At 44.3% G+C, this 16,712-nt stretch overlaps 1 protein-coding gene across 2 annotated transcripts in view; it reads left to right on the forward strand.

Moving 5' to 3' along the window:
- The window catches only part of USP38 (ubiquitin specific peptidase 38), an 839,905-nt gene that overhangs the window by 432,728 nt on the left and 390,465 nt on the right, over positions 1-16,712 (forward strand). For both annotated transcript variants that reach the window (XM_069631202.1, XM_069631201.1), the window contains exon 5: positions 11,537-11,695. In XM_069631202.1, coding sequence (XP_069487303.1) covers positions 11,537-11,695 — 159 coding nt within the window. The remainder of the gene's footprint in view (positions 1-11,536; positions 11,696-16,712) is intronic.

Below are 16,712 nucleotides of genomic sequence, written 5' to 3' on the forward strand. Positions count from 1 at the left end.
CATATCATTTACGTGTGGTATTTTTTGTTTTCATGTGCAAAAGATGAATTTCGTCAGCAATGTGAACTGTACACGTGTACCTTCTGGACTGATTAAACCACTGACGCTCTACTGAACTTCTTGCTCAGTCACACCTTGCTTCTGCAACAAACTCACTCGTTCAATAGGCATGCTATTTCACATGCACTTTACATATTCAATTGCAGATTCACCAACTGGCAGCCTCACTAACCCAGTCATTGATTATTATCACACATTCATTTATGCGCTCTCATTCAAAAACTAACTCGATCTCAAAAACTGCATCATGACAAACTGGTTCGATAGGAACACTGGTAAAAATAAACAGTTAAGATGGATTTCTAGAATCTGGCCTGGTGGACAGATGTTAGGAGGCCATAGTAGTTGTAGTGAATTCCGAGAGGTTTGCCAAAACCCAACCAAGGTACATGGATAAGCAGTCGTGGATTATTCTCAGGAGAGTGCAAATGAAGTCTGGAGCCCTCAATGAGTGCAGAGAGTGTGGCACACAATAATTCAATTTGGACAGTAAGTATAAAAACATTATTAAAGGCCATCTGAACACACTGGGAAATGAATCTAACATGTAGTATCACACAACCCTATGATACAAATATATTCACTCACCACAGGTTCAAATATCCATTAAATAACTTAGTTAGCAAAAGCAGGTATTTGTAATACAGTCAGTGATGGAACCAAATCACAAGACAACCTTTCTTAAGATGTCCAAACCCTAAGATTAAGGGGGCCTTGTTTCCAAAAGTCACAGGAGCCACAATCCTTACCAGAATAGTGTGTCTGTGGGGAAGTTCAATAGTCTTGTGTTGGTGATAGTTTAAAGGTTATGCAATTATTTTACCAGAGGTAAGTATGTGTTTTCCTGCCTTTAAGACGGAAGGCTAACCCAGAGCAGGGTACTTTACCCAGGTTCGACGACCAAAAGGTGAGTGGAATAGAATAACCATACAAATGGACTTGTTCTTAATGTTATCCTATGGAGGATAGCGGAGGGACAGATGCACTGTGTTTATTTACCACCCCACCCCCGTCCATGATTTGCACAGATGTCCATGCTCTGGGGGTCACTGGGGACTCCATCTTCCGCCATTGGTTCCGGTGAGAGGTGCCCAGGAGTTGCAGGTTTGCAGATTGTTCCGGTCGGGTGTAGCTGCAAGATGCAACCTATCGATGAAATGCAAGAACACTGATGGAGGCCTCTTCAGGACACTTCAAAGGCAGGTGAGTTACAATGAGTGTCTCTACACAAAAGCGACGACAGGTGTCCTTCCAGTTACGTTCACAGAAGCTGCACCAGAACAGGATCTCTTGATGCTGGGACATTGACATTTTGAGAGAATGTGACTTGTCTCACAAGCGAGTGACTTCCGAAGTTCCGGACTCGAACACGGAATGACATTTCTGGCAAGGTAGCCAGCGAGAGAGTTGGTCAGTCCACTGATAAGTCCATGTAAAATTCCGAAGGCTCAGAAGGGCAGGATCATCTAAGGTGTTTGGACTAGTTGGTCGCACTAGCCCACGGACTGAAGCACCACTCCGGGTCTTCTGACATCAGGCAGAGGAGCAGGGCTTCACTGGACTGGCTACTGGAAGGGATGCTGGGCCACTCCAGGTGTAGTCAGCAGGGTGGTTGTCTTCGAAGGTTTATGTTTCCAACAGCTATCAAAGCCCGCAAATGGTAAGGATCTGCACCATTCAAACATCCAGTAGTTGTCCAATTGGGGACAACCACTAGTTTCACATTTGCCCCACAGATGTGGCATGGACTTCGACAGTCCCACCCTCTTCCTGGGCCACCCATACGAAGGCGTCACTAGCCCGCGAAAGCAGCACCTTTCCCAGGTAAGCGCATGACCTTAGAATGAATTTCCTGATCTGGCAAGGCAGGAAATCAAACAGTATGGTAAAATAAGCATGCAAGAATCTTGTGGCATAAGTAGAAAACGCGAATGTGCACACTAAAAATAATGCACAAATGGTAAACCTTTTTGCCAGCTTGTCTTTAGGCAAATGTAAAAAGTAACCAAAAATCCTATGTGTAAAAATCTCGGGTGTAAAAAGGTATCCACATTGCACTGCACAATATTGTGGGCAATGCTAAAAAGTACAAGAATTAAAAAGGGAAACAACGTTTACCAGTGCTGATAATCTGAAAGACTGATCAGTTTCTCCATAACAATAGCAAAAGGGAAGGGAAGCTGAAGTCTTTACTTCCTTCAAAAAGTCAGGATAGGATTAAAACACAGCAAAAAAGAACGGGGTCCATAGGAAACTATGGTGGGAAAGTTGCAAAAACAAATATTTCCCAACATAAACATATTTTTATCTTGCTCGCCAAGTACCTCCAATAATGTCTGATCATTTTAAACACAACTTCTGTCTGAAGCAGATGCAATTCTCACCTGGATGTATTGTCTAATTCTCACTGCTCTTTTCTGTCTTTTTTCATTGCAATGAAAAGATACACAATAAGCTACAGATATGCAATAAACACAACTACTCTTCCCTTTATTTCTTCGCATGCACTTAGTTATTTAATTAGGAGTGCTCACATGCAGAAATAAAAACGTGTTTCCAAAGGTAGTTGCTTTATATGCATCCTAAGCTGCACATCTCGATATTTTCCAATTGAGCACTTCAGCCAATGTACAGAGGCAAGCCTAGGAAAGGGGGGGGATCGGCGGGGTTTGTTCTCCTCAATGTTAACACATTTCTGTTCACTCATTGGCATGGCATGGCTGAGCAACTTTGGGGCCAGGTAGTGAGATTTCTCAGTAATGCCTAGAACAAGCCCTCTGAAATCGCCCCTTAACATTGTGGTCTGTGGGCTAGAAAGTAGGGGTGTTGCCACTTGCAGAAATTGTAGCCCCCATCAGTAGCAATACTTTATAAACTTCGGACAGGCAGACTGCTACTATGCACAGGCAACCTACTGAACAGCGACAGGCTATGTTGCAACAGTCTTATGAATGCTGGGAGTGCTGTTGCATGCAGCCATGCCAGCCTTTAGGCCTGCGCATTAACACTATTTAGTCAGACTTATCTCCAGTTCTCACTTTCTCTTTGTTTTTCAGAAGCTTGTGGCTCACATGCCCAAGCCACACACACTGCCCACTTCCAGCATCTTCTCAAACAGTAGAGGCTGAAGTGGGTGGCTGGTGCTTCCCACTAGCTTTGACTGGCTCCCTCCATTCTCTACCAAGGCCTGCCTTCCATGACTTATGGAGCTCCATCCAAAGTCTCCAGGGCATCAAGTTTCCACAAGAGTAGAGTCTGCTGGGAGCGAATGCCTGGCACGTTGAGTCTTTTGTACAGCACCAGTTACCACCTTAGTGGTCTTGTTGTGCGAATAACGTTTCCAATAAATATCGGCATTGTGACTGTTCGGTAAATTTTTCTAAAGTCCAATTGGGATTGGACTCTATAAGGCTTATCCCTTGGTTTTAGGGCCCCAACTTCTAATATAGGCCTGTACTACCCAAGGATTGGTAGTGGTAGAGCATCCAGGATTATTTTAGGAGGAGAAATGTGAGCTGTAAAGCAGTACACAGAAATCGGAACATATGCAGATCCAAAGAAACACTTGCACACTTAGTTACATGAAAGGCAAGTAATAACATCAAACGCACATTCCCGATAATCGGGAATAAAGCAGGTGAGTAAATTATCATGTACTTTTCTTTTCACACACGAAGTGAATTCAGGTCAATAAAAACACTTATTTGTATCAACTCTGCATTGTAAGTTAAGAATGGAAATAATCAACAATAAGCTATTAAGTAAGCAACACTAGCTATTCTTTGAATGGATAAGGCAGTCTTCATCCTAACTAGAAAGGAGTTCTTCAGTTCAGGTTTTGGAGGGAAACGAATATTGCCAAAACCAGTAGGAATTAAAGATTTACTGTAGGGAAACCAGCAATCCCCAAGTCAATAGGAATGCAACAGTTCTGATGGAAATATTCTTTGTACAGGGATGTAGCAAGTTAGTTGTTCTTTCAAAGGTTACAAGGAGCTTTGGAGAAGCCTTCCTATAGGGGCACAAGCTGTTAGGCCTGAGCAACTGGAATTGGTGAACACCCAAACAAGCAAAGGACTGACACACATGGCTCAAGGTAAGTTTATCCCAACCCCCACAGTATATTCAGAGTAAAGAAGCTGTTTGTTTGTTTATTTATATGGCGCACTGGACCAGAAGGTATGAGGGCGCAAACATTACAAGTATATTCTAAGCTTAGTTACAGTGCTGTACATTATTTACATTATTTTACAAGGATACAGTGAGGTAATGCAGTTACAAAGGAAACAGTGAAGTACGATTACAAGAGGCAGAGCGATAGAGTTACAAGTTGAACAAATTAACAGTAATTACAAAATGGTGCCGGTTATTGGTCTTTGTTCTTTAGCCACTGGATGTAGTTACGCCGAAATTGGTGATAGGTTTGTGGTGCTCTAACGGAGGGTGGTAATGTGTTCCAGTGTTGGGCTGCTTTCACCTGGAAGCTGTAGCCACCCATTTTCGTTCGCTTGAATCTGGGAACAGCGAGCAGGTTGCTGTTTCTGGTGTGTCTGTTGGCCGTGTATATAGTTATTCTATTGACTAAATAACGGGGAGCTGCATTGTTAAGGCATTTGTGAGTGAGGGAGGCTACCTTAAGCAGGATTTTGTCCGAGGTGGTGAGCCAGTTGTGATTTCTCCTAATATTCCAGATGTGTTCTCTTTTAGGGAAGCTAAGCGCTGCTCTGAGAGCATTGTTCTGTAGGATCTGGATTTTGTTGGTAACCTGTTTGTTGGCACGTACATAGAGGGAGTTACAATAGTCCAGTTTGGATAGTATGAGGGCTCTGGCTAGAGTAATGCAGCTTTGGGTGGAAAGGAAGGGTTTGGCCGAGCGTATAAGCTTGCATGTATAGGCTGTGGTGGAGGCCATGGAGCTGACCTGTTTATGGAAGTAGAGGGTGGAATCGAGGTAGATGCCGAGGGTTTTCACTTCCTTGGCTACCTTTATAGAGTTGCCGTCTATGGTGAAGCTGGAGTAGTTGGGGTCCAATTTGTTTAGGTTTGTGGCTGATCCCAGGATGATGAGTTCGGTCTTGTCGTCATTCAGGCATAGACTATGGGAGGCCATCCATGCCTTGATGATGAGGTACACCATGTTCACCAAGGCCAAATCCGTGTTGTAATCTCCCGTCAGCGGGATGAGGATCTGGGTATCATCAGCATAGTTAGTGTGGGTGATACCCAGACCGTCAAGATCATCAAACAGGGGCTTAGTGAACACGTTGTACAGTGTGGGGGAGACACATGACCCCTGAGGGACCCCACATGTGATGGGGATGGGGTCTGCGGAGGCCGTGGTAGAAAAGACGCACATGGATCTATCGCTCAGGAATGATTTGATCCAGCCAATAGCTTCTTGGGAGAAGTGGGCAGCCGAGTCTAAGTGGCTACATAAGATTTTATGATCAACAAGATCAAATGCTACCGAGAGGTCTAGGAGGAGCAGTAAGGCAGTTTTCCCATTATCTCTGAGTGTTGATTTGGGCCTTGAGGTCAATGAGAGCGGTTTCTGTGCCGTGTTGGGGTCTAAATCCTGATTGCCGGACTCCTAGGAGATGGTTTGGTTCAAGAAATTTTGAAGGCTGTTTTGTCAAGGATTTTAAATAGGAAGGGGACGGTGGTGATGGGTCTGTAGTTAGTGGGTATGGCTGGGTCTAGTGAAGGTTTTTTTAGTAGGGGGAGGACCCAGGATTCTTTGAGGTTGTTGGGGATAGTACCTGATGAGAAGGAGGCATTGATAGGTTTGGTAATGAATGGTGATAGGTCTCTGGCTGCATATTTGATGATTTGAGGTGGGAATAAGTGACCTTGGCAGTTAGATGGTTTGAGGCTTAGTATGATTTTTTTCAACTTCTAGGTGTCGAAACTTTGGAGAAGCTGAAGCGAGTGAGGGGGTTGGTGTGAGAGTGTTGAGGACAGGTGCGCGGGGGGTGTTGTTGGGTTTGGAAGAGTTGCATAAAGCCTCTTTCTTGTTATTAATTTTGATTTGGAGGCCTGCAACTTTATTGGACAGGGAATTTTGGATGCTGGTGCACCATTGTTTATCTTTCTTACAGGTGTCTGGGGCAGGGATGGGTGTCTCTAGCTCTTTTAATATGGTAAACAGTTCTTGGTGCTGGATTTGGCATGGAGTATTCTCAGGTTGTACGATTCTTGTTTGGCGCGGAAGATTTCTTTTTTGTAGGTAGAAACTATTTTGTTGAGGATCAGCTTATTGCTGTCTGTGGGAGCTTGTCTCCAAATGTGTTCCTTTTTGCGTTTCTCTAATCTAAGGGCTTTTAGGTGGGCTGTGAACCAGGTATTCAGGTGTTTTATCGGCTTGCATTTTCTCAGCTTTAGTGGTGCGATGGCGTCTAGGGCTAGGCGCATGCTATTGTTGTAGCTTTCAACGAGGTGATGGGGGTTGGAGTAGGCTGGGAGTTGGTTCAGTGTTGGTAGAATGAGAGGGATGAGTTTTTCCACAGTTAGGTTTTTCTTGCTTCTAGTCGGGATAGCTGTGGCTAGGAAGTTGTTGGGGATTGGACTAGACGTTTCAAGTGTAAAGGAGAGAAGGTGATGGTCTGACCAAGGTTGCGGGGTGATGGCAGTGATGGAAATCACGCAGTTGTGGTCTGCTATCCAATCAAGGGTTCTCCCTTTGTTATGAGTGGGGGTAGACACTCTTTAGGTGTAGCCTAGTTCTAACAGTGTGTTGTTAATGGTGGACGCTTGGGGTCTTTAGAGTCATTGTAGCCAAGGTTAAAGTCTCCTAAGAGAAGGCTTTGGGAGGTATTTTTTAAGTTGTTAGAGAGGATGGAGTTGAGGTCTTCCTCGAAGGAACCTAAGGGTCCCGGGGGTCTGTATAGTAGGTGGATGGTGATGGTTTCGGAGTTAGTGGTGGGGAGCTTGGCTGTGAGAAATTCACATGATGAGTAGTGGTCAGTAGTGTCAGGTTTAAGGTTGAGGTGGGTTTTGGCGGGTTTTGGCGATTATAGCAAGGCCACCGCCTCTGGAATATGTTCTGTCTGCTCGGAGGATGGAGAAATTCTCAGGGATGGCTAGCGCAAGGGTTGGGCCAGCGGCAGCATCAAGCCAGGTCTCTGTGATGGCTAAGAAGTCTAGCTCTTCCATTAGGATGAGGTCTGCTATATCCGTCGCGTGGGCTACTACGGATCTCGCATTGATTAGAGCACCTCTTATAGGTGTAGTGGCAGATTTACTAGCAGTAGGTGTGGAAGTTGATAATCGAGTTGGTTTGGTTGTAGTATTAGTTCGGCTGGGCTTAGGTAAGTCTGTGCGGTTGTTGGATGGGGTAGCCACGATATAAGGCTGGGGCCAGTTAGATGATTTGGTATGGGTAGTATCCCTTGCTCTGGGCTCCTATATTTTGGGGAGTCTGGCGCGTAGTTTGGAGTTTCTAGCAGAGAGGTTGCACGGTGTAGAGAGGTACATGGTGAGAGGGGAGGTGCTAACCATGCTCGTCGAGCCGGAGGGGGCTGAGATGACTAGATAAGTGGATAAGGTGGATGATGACTCTCAGCAATACTGAGTATATACCTGGTAGGTACATTTTGGTGGAAGGAGGTATGAACGGTGGACATGTGTCTATCATCAGCTGGTTCTTGAGTTGCTAGGTTCCTAAGGGCTGGGAGGTCTGGGCAGTAGTCTTCAGAATCACAAGAGCGTTGGGAATCACCTCGGATTGCATATATTAGGTGGGGCGGGGCTTCAACTAAGTATGATAATCACAAAGTATCTAGTGTCACGCTGGATTGCATTGACTAAGTGAGGCAGAGAACCACCTAAATTCGAGAATCAAGTAAGCAGCTAAAACACACTAGTTTGCATTGATTAAGTGAGGCAGAGAAACACCTAAATTCGAAAATCAGGTGAACAGCTAAAACACTTTGGATTGCATTGACTAGGCATGGTAGCGTTTCGCTAGATACGATCCACACATATACAGCAAGGATCACATGGGTTTGAATAAAGCGGTATTAGGGTCATTGCAATGCGGAAGGGCGAGGCATGAGAAGGCGGAGTTGCAGAGCAGTCATTTGTTACATAGACCGCTCATGGAGAGCCAAATTGAAGGAGTACACTTACAGTATGCGGGTGTTTATGTGCTTGGGCAGGTGTAGCGGTGGCAGGCCGAAATGAGTTCTTGTGTCGTACCACTGATAAAATTGGTTCGCGTAGATAGTTCACAATGCTGGCAGCACGGTGAGGAGCAGGCGTAGTGTGATGTTTGATGGTACTTGCCTTGCCGTAGTCAGAATTGTGGTACTTGTAGCATCTTTTTGCGGGTGCTTGCGGATTGTTCTACATTCATGCGGAAACTGGATTCCTCCGGTCGTATGGGCGGAGGGTTTAGGCAGGATGTGATTGACTTTGCGCCGTATGGGGCTAGTTGGGGATGCGTTGGGCAGTATGGTGGGCCCTGTGGCCGTGTCAGGCCAAGACAGGCACAGACAGGCCTGACCCTTACGCTGCGGCCCTTCCGGGCTGATGCGGCTGGAAGCCTTGTGGATTTATGACTGCAACCAGTCTCCTAGCCCTTGGTCGTGCTGACGAAAAGGAGGACCCTGGATGGGCTCCTGCAGCAGTAGTCTAGAGAGGGACTTGCTAGCAAAGAATTTGTCATAATCCCGCCTCAGTTTGTGGTTTTTGGCACCTTTTTTCTCAGAACTAGGAGTGAGCGATCACCGCCGGTTGGAATCTTCTTTTCTGGGCCCTGCACTCTGGTTAGGGGACTCTGAGGAGAGGATTTGTGCTTCTGAAGGTCCACACGGATGCCAGCGAGGTTCGTCCACGGCAAGGCAGTGCAGTTCCAGGACGTAAAGTGGGCGGCTCAAATTGAGGTGTCTTGAGGCTGGTTATTCCCACCAATGCCCAACGGAGGAAATCGTCCTTGGCGGAGCTTCCTGGTCAATTAAAAAACAGAGTCAGGACAGCAGCCTTGCTTCTGCTGTTACTGGAGCTGCTGCAGGCGTCTCTTGTCTAATTCAGAGCTTCAGTTCCAGTGATCGACTTATGCTTCTGTCCCAAAAACCTTGCCTTTTATGCAGTAACCCATTCATTCAGTCCTGTGGACCTGTCAATCACCTGGGGGTGGCTGTCCGTGTAGGACAGCAGTGTCCATTTCAAACTGGTTCTAGCCAGGCATGCTCTCAGACAAAGGCATGCAATGTTTCTGGCTTCTCCCTCAAGTCCTGCCTCAGCAGACACACTGGAGCCTTGGCAGACTTCACAAAGGAATCCCGCCAAAGGCAGAACTGTGTGGCCACCCCCACCTGGATTGGTAGAAGGGCCAAGAAGGAACATACAAATGAAAAATTGTGATAAAAGAAGACAGGGACTATTTTGGGAAAATGGTCACCTATGGGTGCTCTACTGCAGCTGTGAGAACAGCTTGCTACGCCAAATGGTAGAAAAATGTGTCCACTGCAACCAGCCATTTAGGTTTGTTACTGCAACTATAAAAGTTACAGGAGTAGTGAGATTCCACATACGGTGGTGTGTGCTGATACCACAAAAAGAAAGGTAAGTAAGATAAAAGTATCCTACTATCCTGGAGAACAGTATTGCAGGCTAAAGTAATAAGAAAATAAAAAGAGAAGCCCAAGGGGCTCCCCCGGAACACTGCACATAGGGTGCGGTGTGCTGAAACAATCCATTACGGGTGCCTGCAGTGAAATACATGGAGGAAAGCATGACTTGATTTTAAAGTAAAAGGAATTACAGTGGCAGAAAAAATAGTGATCCCAAGTCAGAGCCAAAACAACGAGTGAGTGGTAAAAAGTCTCACTCACTCAGGAGAATAAATAAAAACATCCTAGGAGTACAGCAAAAGTGCTGGGGGTCTCTCAGGATGATGTGGAATTGGCACACAAACTGAAAATTCTCCTCAACCGTGACCCCTCCAGGGACACCCAGACCAGAGTAAGAGAAAGTAGAAAGGGATCACCTAAGAATATGGACTGGCATAGTGATGTAACAAAATTGCGACACAGGCATAAGAACTATCTGGATGGGGGATATGGTAGTGTCATCTGTATATGTATGATGTGTAGTGTTTTATATTGGAAGAATGAGCCTAAAGAAAGAAAAGGAAATTATGCCTGATCTTTGAGGAAAATTAGTGAAGCATGGATAATTGATGGACCCAACAAAGTGCTTGGACTATGCCTGTTACTGTTTTTGCCAAGGTTTGACAGGTAGCATTGATGCACCACATGGTTTGTCAAGGGCCTCGCACTGCTCCATCTATTTTTCTTTCAACCTGTGGAATCCACCAGGGCTTGCCTTGTAACCCATGCTATTCAGTTTTTACATGCATTTTCTGGCCTAACTCTTCAAGTGCAGGATGGTATCGTGTTGTTACATCGCCAGGTGTTTTTTCAAAGTAATTTCTTCGAAAGAATAACTTCGAAAATAACTGTTGTCCATGTAGGGACATAGAACCATGCAGGATACCCCACCTACACTGTTGACTCTTAATTATACATCGGTTGTCCCTGGAAATATCTTACCCACCTCTGCCCTCTATGCCACATGACCTCATTCTTGAACCACATTGAAACCTGGATTAACCTCTTAAGTGCCAAGGACGAGTATGATTGTCCTTTTTGCATAGACTTGCATAATAGCCTGGTACTTCATTAGTGACCAAGACTATGGCTTGAAATAAAGAAATAATGATTCCCCTAAGGTTTGCTAGATGGATATCTCGGCACACATTGGCACTAAACCCCATGTTGAGCAGAGTACACCAGATAGTTACAAGTCTTCTTAGCATATTAAACATGGCCCAACTTGAGTTTGCAGGGGTATCTGGGAAATTACTTAAAAGGGGGTACCATAGGGATGCAGAGGACCAAAGGCAAACATTGGTATCGTTGGGCCATGAATGAATTCAATGCTATCAAAAGGGCACCACTACGGAGGCTAACTGAGGCTAGCTGGATAAGCATCAAAAGAGAGGAGTTTATTTTATTTTTTCTTCTGGACCAGTGGTTGCCAATGTTGGAGAGCCCGAAAGTGAGATTAGGTTTGTTACTTAGTTGCAGCTCTGGGTTGTCTAATCCTATACCGAACACCCCTCCACCAGGAACTTTAACATCAACCATGTTCTTATCTTGACTAGTTGCACAGTTGAAAACAATTCCTATGGTTTGAAGTAAGGAAGCGTTTGGGACTATGAGTAGCTTGGTCACTGCAAAGAAACATTTCACATGTGAAAAAAGCCAGAAAAACTAAATAACACCACTTACATTGCCCATGTGTGGCATGGAAAACTCAAAATGGATCTTTATTGTCCACAGAAAATGGCAATAACATTAGCTTATTTACAAATGTGATTGCAGTTGTCTTCCTTTCCACACTGCATGAAGTTGTCGCATTATTACTCGGCAGTGTGCAGTTTTGTTACCAGAAAGTTTTTTGTCATCTTTAGGTGGTTCCGCATATTGTTCATCTGGTCCAGTCTTTAAAGTGTGATGGACTGCCTTCCAGCATGACCTTCCTATTACAATTTACTGAGTTGATGCACTGCATGATCTATCATTATTCTGGATTTCCAGATCTCTATGAACCCATTTTGGAAGCTATTAAGGTAAGATAATCTAATTTTACTTGTGCGAGGTGACCCCTATACTGTCTGTTTATAATTAACTGACTTTGTATAAATGGAACAGAAACTTACTCATAAAATGTTTTGACTGAAAAGGCCTAGGAAAGCTATGAAACAGTGTTAAGCAGAATCCTGTGCAGTTCCCTTGGGGACCACTGCAAGAAGATTAAGACTATAGGAGTAAGCAGTAAAACTAATTGGTAGCAGTCTGTACCACCCAGATTTACCTGGTAGCTGTGGCTGAGAAGTCAGACTTCAAGAAGAGTGGGGCAGTATACAGAGGATACACAATAGGGCTAAAAACACATTTAGAGCAAGAGAACACTGACCAGAGCTTGGTATCAAAATTATATAATTATTTCTTTAACACACACTTAAGGCAATACACTAGCAATATAAATCAAAGCAAGTTCAAACACAATCAGAGAAGTATACACACCTCTCTAAAGAATTATTAGACAAGTCTAAGTCAAAACACCACTATTTGTAAAAACAGATGAGAGTGCGTAACTTAGATGGCACTCCAATAATTCAGTTAAAGGGAGAGAAAAAGGCAGGTCATAAAAATAAAACCGTTCCCAACACTTTTCTAAGACCAAAACAAGTTAGTGAAGGCAGAGTCTACTGTAGAGCCAAAGGTCATAGGCCAGGCCCACTTTAAATGGAGTAAGGTGAAATGTGCCCAAGATCACACAGTTTAGAAATGCATTCAAGTCTTTGTAAAAAATGTTCAAAAGAGGTTGGGTTGATTCAGAAGGTAAAGTTGGAAGGCCTGGGGGCCAACCCAGTTGGAAAGCCAAGGATTTAAGGGTCACCTTTCGCAAACCGTAGAAAGGGAGGCCAGGTGGAACACAGTACCTTTAAAGTTGAGGAAGCTCCAGCGGTGGCAGTTGTTCCTGGCAGCGGGTGCAGTTCATGGTTTAGACCAGGGGAAGAGATGATCTTGTCGAGGAGGAAACTTGGAGTCGTTGCACTGCCCAGGAAAGAGACCAGCCGCGGAGTCCGTTCGGTGAAAAAGGTGCGTTCCTGTTATACGCGGTCACAGTGGTGAAGCTTGGCTATCCGGCAGCCGGGGTGCTTTGCACGGGCAATTCGACCAAGAGATGTCCTGGAAGGCGAAATGGCGAACTGGTTGATCCCACCAGCTCAGAGGAAGAAGACTCTTTCAGCAGAAGATCTTCTCTTGTCGTCGGGAAAGTGGTGAGGTCGTTGCAGCAGGGCTCCACCGGTGGTGTCGTTGTTGCAGATGGCTTAGCTTCTCCCCTCTTCGGATTTCTTAGGTCCTGTGGCGACTTCTCAAGTTCCAGTCCCAAAAGCCATGCTTTTATGCAGAAAAACCCCCATTCAACTGCCCTGCTGTCACTCATACATGCTGGCTCACCACTGGGCCAATCAGAACAGAGTGACTTGAGTTGCTAAGGCAAGGCAGTCTAGGGTGCCAATTCCCCCACCCACACATCCTGTGGAACCCAGACAGAGTGGCACCAGTTGGAGGGCTTCTCTGGAGAAGCCTGCCAAAAAGTGGAAGAAAGGGCCCGACCTTGGTTGGAGTTACAGAGACGGACACAAACACCATTTTAGAAAAGAGTTCTGGCAAAAAGACCCAACCGGTGATTTTATATTAAATGAATAAACCGGCGGTATCTTTAACATTGCACCAAAAAGTGGTGCGTTTAAAATCAATGGGAAAATCCCATAGGAAATATTCAGGTGTAATATTTTGCGTGGTAACCACTGCCACCAGCCAGAAACTCGACAAGGGGGGACTGGACAGTTCCCCCTTGGAAACAGACCCAGGGACAATCTAATTAACCCCTTCCAGTACTTTGTGCTGGTTCTGTTCACAATTTTGGACTAGTAAAGCCAATAGTGACTTTACATGCCCTGGGAGACAGTAGTCAGTCCCAGGGTATGGAGTCTATGTTTGGGGATCACTATGACACCCCTGTGTTACTGCACTGAGGGTGCTGTGTAACACACACACTAAAACAGATGATACCCTATGGAGTAAAAGACCCCATAGCCCATAAGCACACAAAAAGTCAAAGACATACCTCAAATCATGCCTAAGAGTGGGAGGAAAAGAGTCTCACTCTTAGCAGGAGAAAAAACAAACCCCAAAAATCCAGCAAAGCTGCTGGGGGACTCACTAGGTTTGGGAAATTAGCCTTCTAAGATAATTCTCCCTAACAAACAATTATCATAGGGGCCTGTAATGTTTCATGGTCACTTTACCATTTTCATTATTGGGGCATTGGTGTAATGGCTGGCCCAGTGAAAGCATTGTACCAGTCATTTGCATTAAATGAAATGATATTCAGTTGCTGGACTTGTTTTTCCATTCTGACTGTCTTATTTTCCATACAACTATATATAGTTCTTCAAACTCATCAAGTTAAAAAAGTAATTTGCTTTGTTTGTTTTGTTTAGTTTTTGGAGAATATATTTTCCTGCTTTTAATTACTGCTAATAGCACTAATCCTCCCTAAATGGTCAATTTCTCTGCTTTTGCTTGTGATTTTCCTTCAAGTTTGTCACTTATATTTTTGTTTCTCCCTGCTTGATGTGAGTTTCAAAAGTTGATTCTTGTTTTGAGTTTTTGCTAAATCTTTGCAGTATTTGGGTTCCTTGATTCCTGTTTTTTCCCCTTTCTCATCTTTTGATGCTCCTCCGTAGATGAGAGAGAACCTTTGCCCTCACGTGACTCTCCAAATTAAGTAATCTGACATTGTCCCACTTCCTATGTGCTAGTGAGACTGTTTTTTTTTATTTTTTATTTTTAAACCATACACCCATTTGTTAGGAAGTACTCTTTATTTACTGCTGAGCCTAGTACTGTTTTGTGACTAATGTTGCTGAATCACTTCAGCAGCCATTCTGACACAGTAGGTACCTAACACTTTCCTTCCTCTAACATGCCACAGACATCTAGTGGATACTAGACTGAACTTTCTTTCTGATGCTAAACATATTTAATTCTGCCAGAACTGCCTCCTAGTAAAAGTAATGGACAGACTGCTATGAGGTAAAGCAGCAAGCTGTGTTTTGTTTTCTTTCTGGGCTATTTCATTTCTCCCTGGAATAACATGTCACCATCTTTTGCACTTGCTGACCTTGTGCTGGTCTGCAAATTCCTGGTTAGGAGGACAGATATCGGTGTTTGGTTCTGGTGCAATCCCACATCAAACTAATGCCCCTACTCAAGAACATTGTGTGTTTTTCCGTTGTGAAGCATGTTGAGGATCACATGGGAAGTTTCTTACTGATGTGCTACGAACAGCTCGATGAAGATACAGGGCCCTTACTCGTGGATTGCCTGTGTTCCTACTCGTGCAAAGTCTCTGTGCATGTTGATGACAATAGCAAGTACAGGCTGAGGATGGTAGCCTGTTTGCTTGCCTTCTGCATAGAGGGACCTGTTAAGTGTAACATGACGTGGTTTATAAAACTCAACCTCTGCTTCTTTGATAGAAGCTTGGCAGCTGGGTTCTGGAAGAGAAGGGTGAGGAGAATGAGTGATAAGTGGGTTGAGCGGGAGAGGCAAGTACACATTCTGAGGTGTTGATGAGGTGCAGACCAAAAGTACCTGTTTCTTGTGAGTAAGCATGAACCTTGGCCGCGGGACATACTGATTACCAAATAGTAACCCTAGGAGCAGAGGAGATGAAAATACAATATTGAATACTAATCTAAACACAGCTGAAATTAGTGGGTAATATTGAGGTGCCCCAGCGTATAGCGCAACAGCATGTCTGAGTGCCAATTGGAAGACTCAGTAGTATTTTAAAAATTGAATGTTTTGTTACAGCCATCTGAGAAATTGTACTAGTTTCCAGTAGATTTTCCTGTATTTCATCCCTGAAAAGGGCAGCAGGAGCTGCCTGATCGAAATAAGCTTCTGATGCTACTGCAGTCTCCCACCAAAGTCTAGAAAAGGACCTGTTGAACCACCTCGCCAAGAGAGGGCCAGAGCACTTTCTCCCAGTGGAGCGCATCTTAACCCATCCTGGCTAAAGTGCACCCACAGGTAGCCAAAGCTCAGGACATTAACAATTTTATTTTAGAGTTCAAGCTCTGTGAGGGTCAGTCTGGAATGAAATTACATCCACTTGGTCGGGGAGATATGTCCCTTTGCCAAGCTGATGTTGGAGTCTTGGAAATGAGAAAGGTGTCATTGGCAAAGAGGGAGAATTCCATGTCTACTGCTTTCCAAAGGTGTCCAAAGCTGTACGTTCCTCTACCATATCATTAATCAACAAATAAAACAATAGGAACTATCTCATAGCCTTGGCGCAACTTTTTTTCAAAACCGTAAATGATGTAGAAGGCCCCCCATACATATATCAAAAAAGCTGTGTATTGTGGTAAAAAGTGCAGTGTGACATGACTTATTTCGAAGTGAGAGCCATATATTTGATTTAGGTGCAGCATTGAAAGCAGTTTTTAAATCCATAGGAGTGAGGCACAGGGTCTGCTTTAATACAAAAAGAAATGTAAAAAATCTTTGGGATTAAAAGGTTCATTCAAAGGCCTGCTTGCTTGTTCCTAATTATTTTCTAAAGCAAACGTAGAGATGTAATAGCACTTTGCTTCCCATAGTCCAACTATCAATCCTCTTTATCAAGACCTTCCTTATCGACTTTGCTAGGGAATCGATCAACAAAATGAGTCTATAACTACCAGGATTGTGCCGGTCACTTTTCTCATAGGCAGCCAGTCTCTGCTGTCATTGTGGAGTCCTGCTGCAACATTTATTTGTTCAACCTATTAAACGGCTTATGGATAAAGTGAATCTAGATGCTTGATTAATATTTTAAAATGTTGATCTGTATTCAGTCCTGATCTAGAGTGTTCCCAGCTCGCTGGCTGTCCAAAGCAATGCCTATCCCTTAGGTGTAAAATTTATAGGTATGTTTGAGCGGTCACCATGAGCAGTCAGTCATAGGTGGAAAACATTTAAACTATACAACTCTTGAAAGTGGGAGGCCCAATGATCATC

The sequence above is a fragment of the Ambystoma mexicanum genome, chromosome 6q, assembly GCF_040938575.1.
Source record: "Ambystoma mexicanum isolate Mex_15411 chromosome 6q, UKY_AmexF1_1, whole genome shotgun sequence".
In the NCBI taxonomy this organism is placed as follows: Eukaryota; Metazoa; Chordata; class Amphibia; order Caudata; family Ambystomatidae; genus Ambystoma; species Ambystoma mexicanum.